At 53.3% G+C, this 16,888-nt stretch overlaps 1 protein-coding gene across 3 annotated transcripts; it reads left to right on the top strand.

The window, feature by feature from the left end:
- Positions 1-2,568: 2,568 nt before the first annotated feature.
- On the top strand, positions 2,569-14,918 carry CHRNB2 (cholinergic receptor nicotinic beta 2 subunit). Of its 3 annotated transcripts, none has more exons than XM_005541661.5 (6): positions 2,569-2,872; positions 4,221-4,366; positions 4,551-4,595; positions 5,017-5,126; positions 5,948-6,920; positions 10,534-14,918. In XM_005541661.5, the coding sequence occupies exons 1-6, from the start codon at positions 2,809-2,811 to the stop codon at positions 10,702-10,704; spliced, it is 1,509 nt and encodes a 502-aa protein (XP_005541718.2). In that variant the 5' UTR covers positions 2,569-2,808; the 3' UTR covers positions 10,705-14,918. The 3 variants fall into 3 exon arrangements, with proteins under 3 accessions (XP_005541718.2, XP_045218251.2, XP_065401272.1); XM_045362316.3 differs by having other exon boundaries at positions 4,532-4,595; XM_065545200.2 differs by lacking the exon at positions 4,551-4,595.
- Positions 14,919-16,888: the final 1,970 nt, after the last annotated feature.

The following is a 16,888-nucleotide window of genomic DNA, read 5'->3' as shown; positions in this document are numbered from 1 at the left end:
GGTTTCCTGGCAAACCACATATACCTAACAAATGTTGATCTAAATTGTTGAAGGAAGATCTTCTTCCCACCCTCTAACTTTTCCTTAAGTAGAGAGACTACACACACATTCCTTCCCTTTTCCTTAAGGTTTTTCTTCAGTCCTTTTCTTTGTTCCAAGATTTCTTTAATTTTTTTTTTTTTTTTTTTTTTTTGAGACGGAGTCTCGCTCTGTCGCCCAAGCTGGAGTGCAGTGGCCGGATCTCAGCTCACTGCAAGCTCCGCCGCCCGAGTTTACACCATTCTCCTGCCTCAGCCTCCCGAGTAGCTGGGACTACAGGCGCCTGCCACCTCGCCCGGCTAGTTTTTTGTATTTTTTAGTAGAGACGGGGTTTCACCGTGTTAGCCAGGATGGTCTTGATCTCCTGACCTCGTGATCCGCCCGTCTCGGCCTCCCAAAGTGCTGGGATTACAGGCTTGAGTCACCGCGCCCGGCCTTTTTTTTTTTTTTTTTTTTTTTGAGACGGAGTCTCGCTCTGTCACCCAGGCTGGAGTGCAGTGGCCGGATCTCAGCTCACTGCAAGCTCCGCCTCCCGGGTTCACGCCATTCTCCTGCCTCAGCCTCCCGACTAGCTGGGACTACAGCCCGGCTAGTTTTCTGTATTTGTTAATAGAGACGGGGTTTCACCGTGTTAGCCAGGATGGTCTCGATCTCCTGACCTCGTGATCCGCCCGTCTCAGCCTCCCAAAGTGCTGAGATTACAGGCTTGAGCCACCGCGCCCGGCCAATTTCTTTAATTCTTAAGAGATTATTGTGCGTTTACACATGCGCATGTCCCAGAGCAAGTGGTGCAGATTTACACCAATTTCCATGTGCATCATCGGGTCTGTAGTCCTCCTCCTTCAGTCCTCTTCTAGAACTTTTCTGCTTCTTCCCTTAATTCCATGACCTGGGGACATGGTAAATACATTGTTTTTAGCTGAGCTTTTATTTATTTGTTTAGTTTTTGAAATGGGGTCTTGCTTCATTGCCCAGGCTGGAGTGCAGTGGCGCCATCACACCCCAACCTGCAGCCCCGACCTCCCTGGCTTAAGTGATCTTCCTACCTCAGCTTCTCGAGTAGCTGGGACTATAGGCACACACCATCATGCCCGACTAATTTTTAAACTTTTTGTACACACATGATCCCATTATGTTGCCCAGGCTGGTTTCAAATGCCTGTGCTCAAGTGATCCTTCTGCCTCAGCCTTAGAAAGTGCTGAGATTATGGGCTTGAGTCACCTCTCCTGGCCCCTAGCTGAGCTTTTGGAAAGGAATTTTCCCTACACATTAAAAAGTGTCAGTCCAGTACTAGCCCTTTTCCTTACCTGTTGAGCCCTTAGGGACTGTGTTGATTCATAATCTAGAGAGGCAGCCACTGCCTCAGGTGGATTCATTTATTCATTGGATATGCTCTGGAAACATATAACAAGGTATCTGATCTAGTCCTTGGTCAAGCGCAGCTTCCTTGAGGAATTGACATTCCTGCCAAATGCTCAAAGTTAAGTAGAAGGTGATTAGGGGGAACATGGGTTATAAAAGAGCCAAAGAGAGCTATGCATTTAAGTCCCTGAAGTGTGGGGGATGGCACGGATAAAATGTTCAAGGATCCTGAAGACCTTGCCAATAGTTGGAATGTGGAGCTGCGGGTGGAGTGACCCAGATGAGGTTGAAGTAAGCAGGGACAGAACAGGACAGAGCCTTGCTGTATGATAAGTCTGCGTTAGGAATATTTTGGTTGAAAGTGACAACAAACCCATTGAAGGAAAAAGAGGGGCTAAGAGTTCAGGATTCTCATCCTTGGTCTCCTTTGTGTTAGCTTCTCTCTTGGTCAGGCCTCTGTGAGTGGTCTCTGATCTCCCTAGTCACACAGAAGCCAACAGCTAGAGTCAAGAGAAGGGGGTGAGGAAGGCCGATGAATAAGGGCTATTCATCTTTCCACTCTTACCCTCAAGGCTACCTTCTTTGCAGGCAAGTCTAGACCTCCTCAGGTAGACCCTCAGTGGGTGGGCAGGAAGCTTAGCCTTTTAGGGACTTCAGGGAAGTAGAGAAGGGGACAAGTGAGGGGATGCTGTTCCAAGACTCCAAAGCCGTTTGCTTTCTTAAAAATAGCAAACCCACAGCCCCCTATCTCTTTAAGGGCCTAAACGCATTTTCTCTGCTGTATCCTCAGCCTCCCTGGGGAGCAGGATCATTTGGGTTTGGTAAGCGAAAAAAGGAGGCCGAAAACTCCTCCTGTCTCCCGACCCTCGTTCTGGCCCTCTGGCCCTCAGTACTAAGCAGGCCCTGACCCACTCGTCTTACTCCTGCTGCCGCTTCCCGGCGGGTCTCGCGTCCCTTCTCCGACCACTCTCCAGGTCCTGCCCCAACTTTAGGACTTCAGAACTCCTCCACCGTGCCGTGGAGGGACAGCCCTTCTTCTACCTCACCCACACCCTACCCGGGCAGAACCAATCGAAGACTATCCCACCCAGGGACCCCCCTTTTTTTTTCTGGGAACCAGCGTTTCCGCCTCCGGGGCGCAGACTCCTCCCCCTCACCGTCCCAATTGTATTCCCTGGAAGAGCAGCCGGAAAAGCCTCCGCCTGCTCAGACCGGGATAGGCGAGAAGCTGGTTTCTCCTCGCAGCCGGCTCCCTGAGCCTCAGGAACCACCTCGGCGCCCGGCACCACCTGGGCCCAGCTCCAGGCGGGCGCGGCTTCAGCACCACGGACAGCGCCCCGCCCGCGGCCCTCCCTCCGGCGGCGCGCTCCAGCCGGTGTAGGCGAGGTAGCGAGCTATGCCCGCGGCATGGCCCGGCGCTGCGGCCCCGTGGCGCTGCTCCTTGGCTTCGGCCTCCTCCGGCTGTGCTCAGGTAAGGGAAAGACGGGCACTGGCCAGGTTCTCCTACCCCAGCCAACGGCCCAAGACTCGGCGTGCTCTGACTCACCCCTGCTAGGCCGGAAGGTGGAAGAAGGGATTCCCTAGAGGTGGGAGAGTCTGCTGGGGGTTAGGGGAGAACCCCCGGGACTGCAGAGAGCACCTGGGAGGCTGCACTGGGAAGGAGACAATACTCGAAGGAGTAAGTGAAGCAAAAAAGAGATGGAAACCTGGCCAGCGGTGGTAGGGGTGGTGCAGGCACAGAGAGCAAGGAGGCAGGGGATCTCCCTAGGTGTTCTGGGGTGGCAGGAGGGCCGGCTCTGAGGGCGCTAAGATGCCATCTGACTTTTTGTGAATCATTATCTCAAGAAAGGTACCTGGTCCAGCACCCCTCCCTGGGCTCCCCATCGGTTCCCATCCCCCCCATTGGGCTCCAGATTCTCGTCACCCCACAGGGGCAGAGAAGGGGAGAGAAAGGAATGGACTTTTCAACCCTCTTGTAGGGTGGGACAGGAGACTTGGAAGGGAAGAAGCTCTGCCAGGCTGAGGACTAGGAAGGAACTCTGAGGGGATGGGAAGGGGTGTGTTCGCGCAGAGTTGCAGAGGGGGATGTACTGTGGGGAGGGCAGGCACGAAAGGAATGCACAACCGAATGAGCTTTCCACACCTACAGGCCACCTCTGGGGGTGGGCTGCTGTGTGTGTGAAACTTGGGGCTAGATATATGCCTGACCCACAGCTTAGGCAGCCCAGCTATTCCACTCCAACTCAGTGCCTTTAGGGAGAGGGGAGGATGGCGTCGTGACCACAGTCACGTGTCATTATGTGAGGCACATAATGCCATTTGCACATGTAAATGGTGAACGGGAACAGTTATTTGTGTCCCACCACACATATGCTTTCTCCTCAATCAGCAGGAGAAAGGGCGTGTGTTGTGGGACACAAATAACTGGGACAAATAACTGTTCCCTTTCACCGCCCTGCAAAACCTCCCTTGAGTCATAGGTATTTGCTGGGGAAACCATGGAAGCAGAAATCTCAAACTGCCCTCTGAGACTTTGGGGGAAGAGCTGGTCTCCACGAATCTTTGCAGAGTGGGTTCTTAGTCTCAAGGCATCTCTGTTGGGCTGTCTGGACTCCTTGGTCAGTGGTCTCAGAGAGGGGCTTTTCTACGAAGACGTTAATCTGGGGCTTCCCTGGGGGTAATCTAAGCATTTTGCAGTATCCTTAGGGACGTAGGCAGATACTGGTTGGGCCTGGATTGTTCCATTTGCCCGGGGAGGGTGGGATGTTGGATGGGTTCTCCTTGCCTGCTTACTTTCTTCCTGCCTTTCCCCTGCCCAGGGGTGTGGGGTACAGACACAGAGGAGCGGCTGGTGGAGCATCTCCTGGATCCTTCCCGCTACAACAAGCTTATCCGCCCAGCCACCAATGGCTCTGAGCTGGTCACAGTACAGCTCATGGTATCACTGGCCCAGCTCATCAGTGTGGTGAGTGGGGGTCCCAGACTCTCTGCCCAGCTACTGAAGTCAGCCCTGCCAAAATGTGTTAATGCTGGTGTGCTTCCTCCTCTGGTGTTTCCAAGGCTTGGGGAGGTGTGAGAGGGACCCTGGGTGGTGGCAGTGAGCCCACAGGCTGAGGGGCCTTCTCGGCAGCCTCTCTTCCTCCCTGCAGCATGAGCGGGAGCAGATCATGACCACCAATGTCTGGCTGACCCAGGTAAGCATAAGTGCTCTCTTCTACCCACACCCCTGGCCTTCTGTCTCCTCCTTTTCCCCCATGTGCTTTTTTCTTTCTTAATCTCTCAAAAGAGGCAGAAAGGTATAGAGTTTGGAGTCCTAAATAATTGGATTTGAATCATGGCACTCACCAGCTTTGTGACTTTAAACATATTAAACTCTCCAAGATTCATTTTCTCATTTGTAAATGTAGATTCTAATACTGTACTTTGGCCTAGCTGTGCAAATTAAATGAGAAAGTACCATATGAGCTACACTTGATGGGCAGAGAAGTCACTGTGGGGAAGAGGCTGGCTTTTAAAAGCTCCCTCAAGCCATATGGGCCCCCTCTAGTTCATTTCCTTAACCTTGAGCCCCTCCCAGGGCAGAAGTTGGTACTGCCTCCCTCTCTCATTTCCCAGGAGTGGGAAGATTATCGCCTCACCTGGAAACCTGAAGAGTTTGACAATATGAAGAAAGTTCGGCTCCCTTCCAAACACATCTGGCTCCCAGATGTGGTCCTGTACAACAAGTAGGAGCAATGGGAAGGTTTGGGGAGAGATTGGAGGGCTCAGGGAGGGAAGGGGTTATGGGGAAAATAAGAGAAATTAACTTATGCTGTGGGAGGGGAGGGACTTGTAATAGATATACAGTCACTACCTAGACAGACAGACCCAGACCAGTGAGGTACAGTGTGGACAGCCAAGGTGACCTGGGCAGTGACCAGCCCACTCCCAGCCAGTTAGGACTCCCAGTATGTATTTGATAATGTGGTAGGGATACAAACAAGTATTGACAGCCCCCAGTGCCTCAACTGATTCAGTAACAGGCTTTCCTGGAAGCCTGGGAAGGATCAAAGAACTTTAATGTCCCAGTTTCTCCTCCAGGTTCTATCCTGTCTCCTGCAATAATCCATCTCATCTCTAAGGTGCAAAGCCACTTTCCTCAACTGATGGGACCATGCCCTGTCCCCTTCCATTGCTTGGGGCTCCTCACACTGGCCTCCTGGCTCCCCCAACTTCTCCCCCCTCATGAAGATCAACCAGCTTATACAATATGTGACAAGTAGCAGACGTGTCCCCTCCATCCACCCACCACCCCCTTCTACCTGCGAGGTGTCACACAGGCCTTCTGACCAGGACACTTCTTCTAGTTACTAACCACCACCCCCCATATCCCCTTCTTGCTCAATTCCTGCTCCACCTCTCTATACTCCTGGAGGTTACTCTCAGACCTAGGTGTCCCTTCCCCATGTCTCCCTCTGGTTTTGCTCTCCTCCAACTAGGGGCTGGGTTGATGGGTAGGGAGGAAGGAATGCTTAGGCCAGGGCTGACTGTGCCCATCCCTTGGCAGTGCTGACGGCATGTACGAGGTCTCCTTCTATTCCAATGCCGTGGTCTCCTATGACGGCAGCATCTTCTGGTTGCCGCCTGCCATCTACAAGAGCGCATGCAAGATTGAAGTAAAGCACTTCCCATTTGACCAGCAGAACTGCACCATGAAGTTCCGTTCGTGGACCTACGACCGCACGGAGATCGACCTGGTGCTGAAGAGTGACGTGGCCAGCCTGGACGACTTCACACCTAGTGGTGAGTGGGACATCGTGGCGCTGCCGGGCCGGCGCAATGAGAACCCCGACGACTCCACGTACGTGGACATCACGTATGACTTCATCATTCGCCGCAAGCCGCTCTTCTACACCATCAACCTCATCATCCCCTGTGTGCTCATCACCTCACTAGCCATCCTTGTCTTCTACCTGCCATCCGACTGCGGTGAGAAGATGACGTTGTGCATCTCAGTGCTGCTGGCGCTCACGGTCTTCCTGCTGCTCATCTCCAAGATCGTGCCTCCCACCTCCCTCGACGTGCCGCTCGTCGGCAAGTACCTCATGTTCACCATGGTGCTTGTCACCTTCTCCATCGTCACCAGCGTGTGTGTGCTCAACGTGCACCATCGCTCGCCCACCACGCACACCATGGCGCCCTGGGTGAAGGTTGTCTTCCTGGAGAAGCTGCCCGCGCTGCTCTTCATGCAGCAGCCACGCCACCATTGCGCCCGCCAGCGCCTGCGCTTGCGGAGACGTCAGCGTGAGCGCGAGGGCGCCAGAGCTCTCCTCTTCCGCGAAGCCCCTGGGGCCGACTCCTGCACGTGCTTCGTCAACCACGCGTCCGTGCAGGGCTTGGCTGGGGCCTTCCGGGCTGAGCCTGCACCGGTGGCGGGCCCGGGGCGCTCAGGGGAGCCGTGTGGCTGTGGCCTCCGGGAGGCGGTGGACGGCGTGCGCTTCATCGCAGACCACATGCGGAGCGAGGACGACGACCAGAGCGTGAGTGCCGCAGGCTGGGACCCCAGGCGTGAGATACAGGGTCTGCCAGGGCCCGGGTGTCTGGAAAGCAGCGGCGTTCTGTAGACATGCAGACCTAGTAGGAGTGCAGGAGAGGGAAATGTGAGTCAGGCCTGTGTTGCGGGTCTGGGCGCTGGCTAGGGCCCTTCTGGGTTGGCTTCCGGGAGATGGTGTGGCCTAAATTGGGGTTGGTGGAGGATGACCTTGCTGCTTCCTGAAGGCTAGCTCCCAGGGCAAAATCCCTGAGCTGGGCATCGTTATATGGGTAGGGAGGCCTGAAACATGAGGAGGCCCTTTAGGGTTGGCAGCCAGCCTGTGGCCGTGTCCCCGAGAGTCCCTCACTGCTGCTTGCATGCCCACATCCAAGTTGTTAACCTGCAGTTCTTAGCACCAGTGGAGATGAGTCCTTTGTGCACCCCAGGGCAGGAGGGGGCAAAATTGAGGACAGTAGGAGTTGTGTGTGTTGGGGGAGGGGTGGCGTTGGTGGCGGGGTTAGAGATTCCAGGAGCCTGCTTGTGACGGAGAGGATGGAGTCCCAAATCAATATCCCTGCTGTTCTGAGTCCCAGGGGATGGCCTCCTGAAATATTTATGGAGATTGGGGTGGGTGAAGGAGAAGGCTCCTTGGCCCCTTCCCCAGGCTTTCTGCACACCCGGTTTTTGACTTCTTCTACAGCGTTCCCTAAGAGCTTCCTTGAGACTGAACCAAGAGTTGAGGGGAGATATGATAGGTTGACATCCACCCCCGCCCCCTGCACTTTGGGCAGGGGCCAGACCCACCCTGTGGTCAGTCTCTGGCTACCTGGCTGGTTCCAGGCTGAGACTCAGCTGTTGCCATGGTGACTGGCCAGGTTTCCTCTGGGACAGCTGCCATTTCGGCTGGGGGATGAGAAAGGGCATTGCGGTGTGGGCCTCAGAGATCTGTTTCCCTGGACAGCAGGAGATGGGTTGGAGCTGAAGCTTGGGCCAGGGAACATCTTACAATCTTGATGGAAGAAGAGGGAGGCAAACACTAGAGGAGATGGGGTGGGAACCTTAGAGCCAGCTGAGGCCAAGTGGAGATGCTGGGATTCAGGGAGTCAGCAGGCTGCGGTCACCGCCTCCACCTCTCCTGCTGCAGTCACGCATGTATTGTGCATTTATTGAGCTAGGTGCTGAGGATGTGGTGACCTACTTGGATGCTTCACAGGCACCTCAAACTCAACATGCTCAAAACCGAGTATTTGGTCTACATCCTAACCACCAACTTGCTCCTCCACCAGTTTTTAGCACACGGCGTCACCATTCACTCAATGGCTCAGACCGAAAACTCGGAGTGATCTTTGACCCTGTCCTTTCTCACCTCCCTCTCTGTCCAAGTCATCAGAAGTCTTGTCCTGTCACAACCCCAAAGTAATTCTCAGCTTCATCCACTTTTCAGCATCATCAGCTCTTGCCTGGTCTAGGGCAAAAGTCTCCTAATAGTCTCCCTGTTTCAGTTCCTGTGCTCCTGCATCCAAACAATGTCGCCCTCTCAGCTCATGCCTTTCCCTCCTTGCCCAGGTCACTGGTCACTGACTTATCTTTTATTTGTTTGTTTATTTATTTAATTGATATGACGTTTCGCTTTTATTGCCCAGGCTGGAGTGCAATGGTATGACCTCGGCTCACTGCGACCTCTGCCTCCTGGGTTCAAGCGATTCTCCTGCCTCAGCCTCCAGAGTAGCTGGGATTACAGGTTCCTGCCACCACGCCCAGCTAATTTTTTTGTATTTTTAGTAGAGATGGGTTTTACCATGTTGGTCAGGCTGGTCTCGAACCCCTGACCTCAGGTGATCCACCTGCCTCAGCCTCCCAAGGTGGAGGGATTACAGGCATGAGCCACTGCACCCGGCCTGGCTTATCTTGTCTTAAGCAAACCAAGCTCTTTTGTGGCCTCAGGACCTTTGCATGCATCAGTCCCTCTGCCTGAGATGCCCTGTTTTTTTCTTTTAAAAAAAATTATTACAATTATTAACTTTCACTCTACTATTTGAGAGTAAATTGTAGACACTGTGACCCTTTATCCCAAATAATTCAGTGTGTCTCTCCTAAGAACAGGGGCACTCTCTTGCATAACCCAGGTTCGGTCATCAACTTCTGGAAATTTAGCGTTGATGTCTTTATCTCATATAAATTCCACATTTAAATTTTCCCAATTGTCCCAGTGATGTCCTTTGTAGCATCACCCCCCACCCTTGTCCTAATCCAGGGTCTCAAATTACATTTAGTTGTTGTGTCTCTAGTTTCCTTGAATCTGGAACAGTTCCTCACCTTTGTCTTTATGGCATAAACGTTTTTAAAGGGTCCAGGCGGGCTGAATGTCCCTCCGTTTGGGTTTGTCTGATTGTTTCTTTATTCAACTTTTTCCTCATGCAGCTGGTTCTCTCTCACTCATCAGACCTTGGTTTAAATCTCACCTCCTCAAAAAGGCATTCCCAGACCACACTCTAAATGATACCTCCTCCTCCTCTTCATCTCAGTCCTTTGTTTGCCAGTGTGGAATTTTTAAATTTGTGCTTATTTTTGCTCCGCCTCCCTCAGTAGACTGGAAACCACTGGATGCGTTTCTGTTGTTCATTCGCATCCCCAGTGTGTAGCATGGTGCCAGGTATATAACAGGCACAGTTGCCACTCGAATGAGTTCTTCAGCTGCTGACTAAATAAAGATGTTCAGTGGCTGTCTCCCCACCCCGAGCTGGCCGGGCTCCAGATGAACATGTGCACAAAGGCCCAGACTCAGGCAGGAATGGAGCAGCTCTGAGGAGACGCTGGCCCTTTGTGCAAGCCTTGTGACTGGCTCTCAAACTCACAGACAGGATTACCTTTTTGACTGATTTGTTCACATCTGGGACCTGGTCCTCACCCTCTGGGGACTGTGGTGTGGTTGGATGGGGCTCAATGTGTGATTGTAAAAGGAGCCAGGCCGGCTGAGGCAGCCATTTACTCACTAAAGCATCAGCCATTTACTCAACACTGTTCCAGATGCTGAGATGACAAAGATGAATCAGGGTCCTTGTTGTTTGGGGACTTGTAGTTTAGTAGGGGGACAGGCATGCAAATTGAAACAATACAGTACAGTAAATATACTGTGATGGAGACATGTACACAGTGCAGAGGGAACCCAGAGCAGCCAGTAGTTCATGCTGATCTGGGGGTCGAGGCAGCCTTCAGAGAAGGTGATGTTTGATCTGGGCTTTGAAGGATATGTAGGAGGATACCAGGTAGAGAAAGGGAGCTCAGGATTTCCAGACATAAACGAAACCCAAAGACACCGAGACCTGGGAGGACACACTGGGGTTTGGTAGGGCTATGTTATGCGGTGGGAGAAGGAGGAGATAGGCTCATATTTGTCATGGGTGGGTCTTGATTCCAGACTTGGGAGTTTGCATGGGCCCTGAAGGCAGCGGGGCCACTGGAGGCTTTTACTAAGATCAGAGCCATGCTTCAGCAAGGTCATTCTGGGATCATGGCAGGAGAGCAGTGGGGTGTGTGTCTGCGTGGTGGGACCCGTTTATACATGTTTGCCTCCCATCCTGCATCACGTGACCTGGGCCTCCTCCGTCTCCTCCATCCAGGTGAGTGAGGACTGGAAGTACGTCGCCATGGTGATCGACCGCCTCTTCCTCTGGATCTTTGTCTTTGTTTGTGTCTTTGGCACCATTGGCATGTTCCTGCAGCCTCTCTTCCAGAACTACACCACCACCACCTTCCTCCACTCAGACCACTCAGCCCCCAGCTCCAAGTGAGGCCCTTCCTCTTCTCCATGCTCCTTCACCCCGCCACCCTCTGCTGCACAGTAGTGTTGGGTGGAGGACGGACGAGTGAGCTATCAAGAAGAGGGGTGCCGCCCCCACAGATCTATCCTTTTGCTTCATCTGGAGCCCCTCCTCCCTCACACCTCCATCCACACACAGCAGCTCCAACCTGGAGGCTGGACCAGCTGCTTTCTGTTTTGGCTGCTCTCCTCCTCTTGTACCAGCCCAGGCAATAGTGTTGATGAGGGAGCAAGGCTGCGGAGAAGTGGAAGACAGGGATAGCAGAGCCATCTACCTTGAGGAGAGAGTGATGGGCAAGGGGCCAGGAAGGGGCCAGGATCGTCTGCTGCCTCCGAGTCATGGGAGAAGAGGAGTATAGGACAAGGGGTGGAAGGGCAGGAGCTCAGACCACACCAGGCTGGCCTGACACAATGGTAGCTCTGAAGGGAGGGGAAGAGGAGAGAGGCCTGAGTGTGACCTGAAACCTGCCACTACTTGAGTGGACAGCAGCTGGACTGGGTGGGCCCCATAGTGGTCAGCTGTTCCTGCCCAGTAGGTTTAGCCTGGCCCCACTGTCACAGACCCCTGGGGGAGGCTTCCAGATCAGTCCCACAGCCCCTTGCTTCTAAGGGGTCCAGATACCTGCCCCAGATCCTCTTTCCCCACTGAAGAATTCTGCGCCCTCTGGACTTCCCTCTCCTTCCTTCCTTTTTCAGGCTCAAGGTGTGGTGGGCAAGGCTGAGTATTAGGGGAGCTTCTAAGTTCTGAATCTTTGGGTGACCTGCTTGGAGTCTCAGGTCCAAATACTTGAACTCTGTGAGAAGTCTAAGTTCATGGGCTTTTGGAACTGGAAGAACTTTGTACAGCCATGGATTCCAACATGAGCCATGTTGCAGATGAAGAAACTGACCCACACGGTGATTCAAGCCCAGGTGGGTCTCTGACTCTTCCTCCCTGCCCTGAGATCCATCTGTCGAGTGCCCTGTTTTTTCCCCACTTTGAACTGACTGGTTACTCGAAGGAAGTGAACTAAGGATGTTAGCTTTAAGCCAGCCCAGCCTCTTTGCCCACAGCAGAACTGAGGTGAATAGCTGGAACTCTGCTACATCCGTGCTGCTCCAGTCTGTTCTGCTCGTGGCTCCATCCTTCTGGCTGTTACTCTTCCTCTTCCCCCTCCCAACCAAACCTGAGCAGCTTTGAAGCAGGACTCGGGAAGGACAGGGCTGCTGCTGCCAGTGACACCTCAGAAAGCATAGCCTTGGCTTCCTGTCCCTGGAAGCTATACCCTGACTCTGCTCCCAGAGGCCGGCTGGAGGCCACCTGGCTGGGTAGCCCAGGGAACAGACCTCTTAAGGGATCTCCTGCTTGCTTGTGTTCCCAGCCTGGGCTCAATGCTGGGCCAGCAGATGGTGGGTTACAGAGGGGTCAGCCTGCCAAATGCACCTGAGGGACCTGACCTAAGTCATTTTGTCCCTAGAGCCCAGCTGGGACTCCTGCTTCTCTAGGCAGGGCAGAGGAGGGAGGAGACACAGCACAGGAATAGAGCACGGGGCAGTGACCCCAGAGTCTGGATTCAAGTTCCAGCCCTGCTAATAACTCATGTGAGCCAGCTCGAGCAAGTCCCTTCACCTTGCTAGAGCTCAGCTTCCTGGCCTATAAAATGTGGGTGGTAATGCCCTCTTCCTGGGGTTGCTGTGAGGATGAGGCAGTGCTTGTGAAAAAGCCTAGTGCTGTACCTGGCACAGAGTAGATGCTTCATGACTGTTGAGTCCGAGACGCAACTGGAGCTGGTGAGAATGGGGTCCCGACTGTCATGCCAGCCTCCCTCCCAGGCCCACTCTTCCCCCATCTCTTCCCTGAGGAAACCAAGTCTCCCTTATCAGGAAGAGCTGGGGGAGCTGGGAGGAACATTACAGGAACACCAGAGGGAGTCTAGCAGGTGGGCGGGCTTCTCTCTGGAGCCCCCTCAGCAGTTTCATTCCATTCCTGGGCTGAACCCTTGCTCTGCCCCTACCTCCCTTCTGGGGCAGGTGTGCGCTCAGGGACCCTGGGCTCTAGTCCTGGACTGGCTGTGCAGCGCCTCCTGACACAGGTGTGCGCTCAGGGCCCTCAGGCTCCAGTCCTCTACTGGCTGTGGAAGCACATCACTGGGACAGGAAGCCAGTGGCTGAGGAGACAGGCCTCAGCACATCTCCTCGTCTGTCAGGAGGGGCTCACGGACACCTTTTCTTGGTAGCAAGGAGAGTGTCTCTGCACTATGGAAACTTCCCCTCTTCTAGAGCAGATTGGGAGCTGCCTGTATTATGCCTGAACGCTCCTCAAACTCATGGTCCTGGGGAAGGCGTCTTGGAACCAGAAGCAGCAACAGGACAGGAGCCTCCCTCTGAAGGGTAGGATGCCAGCCTGAGGCCCTCCCTCTTGGCTCTCCCAGGGCCTGGGCTAGCCGGAGGCCCCAGCAGCTGCTGCTGTGGCCGTGCTTGCTTTTAGTATTTCCCATATGTGGCTGTTGTCCAAGTTAAGTCACCAAATGGTGCTAGAGGGGATGGCAGAGAGCAGCTTATCCAGCTCCTCTCCATGACCCGGTTAACACACAAGGAAACAGAGGCCTAGAGGTTGTCTACTGTTTGACCTCTTATAAGAGCCAGCCGTGCCGCATCTACAAAATGAAGAAGGCAGAGCTAGCTGAGGTCTTCAGCAAGGAAGAAAGGGGTCAGTGTATATGAGAGGGTTACCTGGGCAGTGTCATTCTCTCCATCTCTGTATGCAGCCCTTTGGGGACCATCACAGTAAGGAAGAGGTGAGGGCAGAGGTGGAGGCTCCACTGCCCAGGCAGGGTGTTACCATGTGGTGGGACAGAGTGTGAACCCTCAAGTGCACTGGGAAGCTTTGGGGAACCACAGTCTCTTCCACTCTTGGATCCTGTGTCCTCTTCTCTTGATGTCAGGGAAGCCCCTATGCCTCCTTCCCGTGGTGGGGCTATCTCTGCAGAGAATCAGGTGCCCAAGCTGGGCAAGGACCGGAGGAAGCTCCAGATCCGGAGGAGGCAGAGACTGGATGGAGACCTGCAGCAAGGGTTTGGGAGGGGGAAGTGAGGAAACAGGTTGAGATGATCTCCATCAGAGCTGGCAAGGCCGCAGGTGATCTAAGAACTATTTTTGTCTAAAAAGAAGGCGCGCACAGGCTCTCTGCTTTTGACAGGTGGCGTTGCAGTGGGAGGAAGGCAGCTTCCTGGCAGTGAGGTAGAAATACTGTAACAGCTGGTACCAAGTTACTGAAAATTTAAAAGCAAACAAGACACAGCAGCCCCCAGGTGGTGTGTTCTGCTGAGGAAGGCTATGGCAGAGGAAGAGCAAGACCGTTTCCCCCTCAGGGAGGGCTCTTTGGGTGGTTTGGAGACCCTGGGCTGTTTGTATCCCGGTATTAGCTCCCGTTACTAAGGGTCTGCTCTGCACCAGGTCCTTAGCGTGTGCTGTCTTTATTCCTCACAATCCTGTGGGAAGGGGCCTCCACCTACATAACAGAAATGCGGCTCAGAGAGACCAAGTGACAGCTAGTGAGTAGTGCTGGGCCTGAACCCCAAGTGCCAGGCCTGAACCCCAAAGTTCATACTCTTGCTGTAGCCGCTGAGGCAGGCAGAAGAGCTCCTCGGGAGGAAAGCGAGGGGCATTCAGGGCCTTCTCTGAATCACTCTCCAAGCCAGAGTAGAACCCCGGTTCCAGTTGTCCTCCTCTGTTTCTGGGCAGAGTCAGGCAGGTGTCATAGCATCCCTCCCGGCCCCACCAGTGCTGGCCAGACTCCCATTCACCGACCTTGACTAGACAGAGAACAGCCACCTTTTAGTATTCATCCCAACAGGTCGAGACGGTCAGTGTGATGGCCACGCGGTTCCTAAGGGACCATAGGTCTAGGAATTATTAGGACACTCACTCAGCCACCCTCGATGCCCCCATCTGCCCCACACTGCCATTCATCTCCCCCATCTGCACTCCTAGAGTATTGGCACTGGTCTAGCCCACTCCAGGTCAGACTCATTAGGAACTCAAGATTCTCGTAAAGAAAGTTGTTTCCACATTTGTCTTGTCACTCTATTTGGGGGTTGGGAGAGAGCCCGCGGGGGCCAGTGTTGGCCAATACAGGAAAAAGGGAGAATGCTAGAGAAACTGGACTCATGAGAGGTTAAATACATCACAAGAATCCAAAGAAAAGGTGAGTGGTGACAATCTGCTGAATCACTGTGATTTGTTGCTTTACAAATTCACTCATCAGATGTAAAAGAAATGGCCAAACGACTGGGCCTGGAGTAGGCAGAGTCCTTTGTAAAGGACTGGACGGAGGCGAGGACCACTCTCCTGGAGGTGGGGATGGCTGGGGTTTCCTCTCACAGTCCCTGTGCTCTGGGAAGTTAAGGCTGCAGGTTGCATAAGACCAGACCTGCAGACCTGGGCCTACATCCTGGAAACAGTATGAAATTGTGAGTCCCCTCAATGAAATGCAGGGTGGACAGCAACTGAAATGAGCTGAAGAAACTCCCTCTTGCACTCCCACAGGGCAGCCCTACTTCCCAGCCCACTCAGGGAGCGCTGTGGGAGGACAGTGTTGTTCCCTCTGGAGACAAAGTGGCTGGGCACTTGCCTCAGGCTTTAAGGAAACTGTCCACTTTCTAAAAGACCTGGCACTACATTTCCCTCCATGTGGAACAGGAGCAGTCTGAGAACAGAGAGGACAGAGGCACTCGAGGTTCCTGGTACATCATAGCAGGCGGAGACAACGGCCTTCACTGTCCTTCAATTTAAAACTGTTGGCCAGGTGCGGTGGCTCACGCCTGTAATCCCAGCACTTTGGGAGGCTGAGGCAGGTGGATTACCTGAGGTCAGGAGTTTGAGACTGGCCTGGCCAACATGGTATACAAAACATTAGCTGTGTGTGGTGGAGGCACATGCCTGTAATCCCAGCTACTTGGGAGGCTGAGGCAGAATTGCTTTAACCCAGGCAGAGGTTGCAGTGAGCCAAGATCACACCATTGCACTCCAGCCTGGGCAATGAAAGCGAAACTTCGTCTTAAACAAAACAAAACAAAAAAACAACTGTTCAGCTCACCCAGCAATGTAATCTCAGTAGACGATGAAGAACCCCTGTGGTGGTGTGACGTTCTGGTCCTCAAGAAATATGCCCACAAACAACATGTCACTGGCCCTTCTAGCCTCAGTTGTTCCTTCTGTGTAATGGATGAGGCAGGTTTCATTGGGATTTAGCCTGTTAGGTACTTTAGATCCTCTGGTATGGTATTTTTAAAAGGTCCAGGATGAGTCTTCTAGAAATTCTGATGTAAGTTACATGTGAAAAAAGGTACATTCTCTCTGAAATTCAAGGTGGGAGAGATAATTTGGATGTCATCTATGATGTAAAAACAAAATGGTCTATCTCCTAAAACTACAGCCAAGCCTGTCCTGGTCCTGGCTGCAACTTTACTCCAAATATGGACATTCCTGGAAGTCAAACAGCTGGGAGTAGTGGGGTTTGGAGGTAGAAAACACCCCTGAAGGAGAGCTGGAATTATGTTAACAGGTGATTCTCTCTCAAGGGATGTTTTCCTGCTCTGGGCCTTGAAATCTTGCATCTCAAGTCCCGTGAGACACGATATTTAATAGTGGGCTCTGACTGGGTGCGGTGGCTCACACCTGTAATCCCAGCACTTTGGGAGGCCGAGCTGGGCAGATCATGAGGTCAGGAGATCGAGACCATCCTGGCTAACAGGGAAACCCCATCTCTACTAAAAATACAAAAAAATTTTTAGCTGGGCGTGGGGGCAGGCGCCTGTAGTCCCAGCTACTCGGGAGGCTGAGGCAGGAGAATGGCGTGAACCCAGGAGGCGGAGCTTGCAGTGAGCCGAGATCCTGCCACTGCACTCCAGTCTGGACGACAGAGCAATACTCCATCTCTAAATAACTAAATAAATAGTGGGCTCTGCTGGGGAAGTTAATCAAAAGGTGCCTGATGAACCCCACCCCACCCAGATGCAAACTTATCCACAAAGGGAGGTTCTTTGAAACTGCTCCTTTCCAAAGGTTGAGGGACAGCCCTGTCCCCAACAGGTTCATGTCAGATGCCACTGGTGCTGTTATCAGAAACCCCAGGGCCACAGGTCCCCCTGTTCCCATTTTCACCTCCCCCAAGA

The sequence above is a fragment of the Macaca fascicularis genome, chromosome 1, assembly GCF_037993035.2.
Source record: "Macaca fascicularis isolate 582-1 chromosome 1, T2T-MFA8v1.1".
Taxonomy (NCBI): domain Eukaryota; kingdom Metazoa; phylum Chordata; class Mammalia; order Primates; family Cercopithecidae; genus Macaca; species Macaca fascicularis.
Note: the sequence above shows the minus strand (reverse complement) of the source record. Positions and strands in the feature narration are given on the sequence as shown.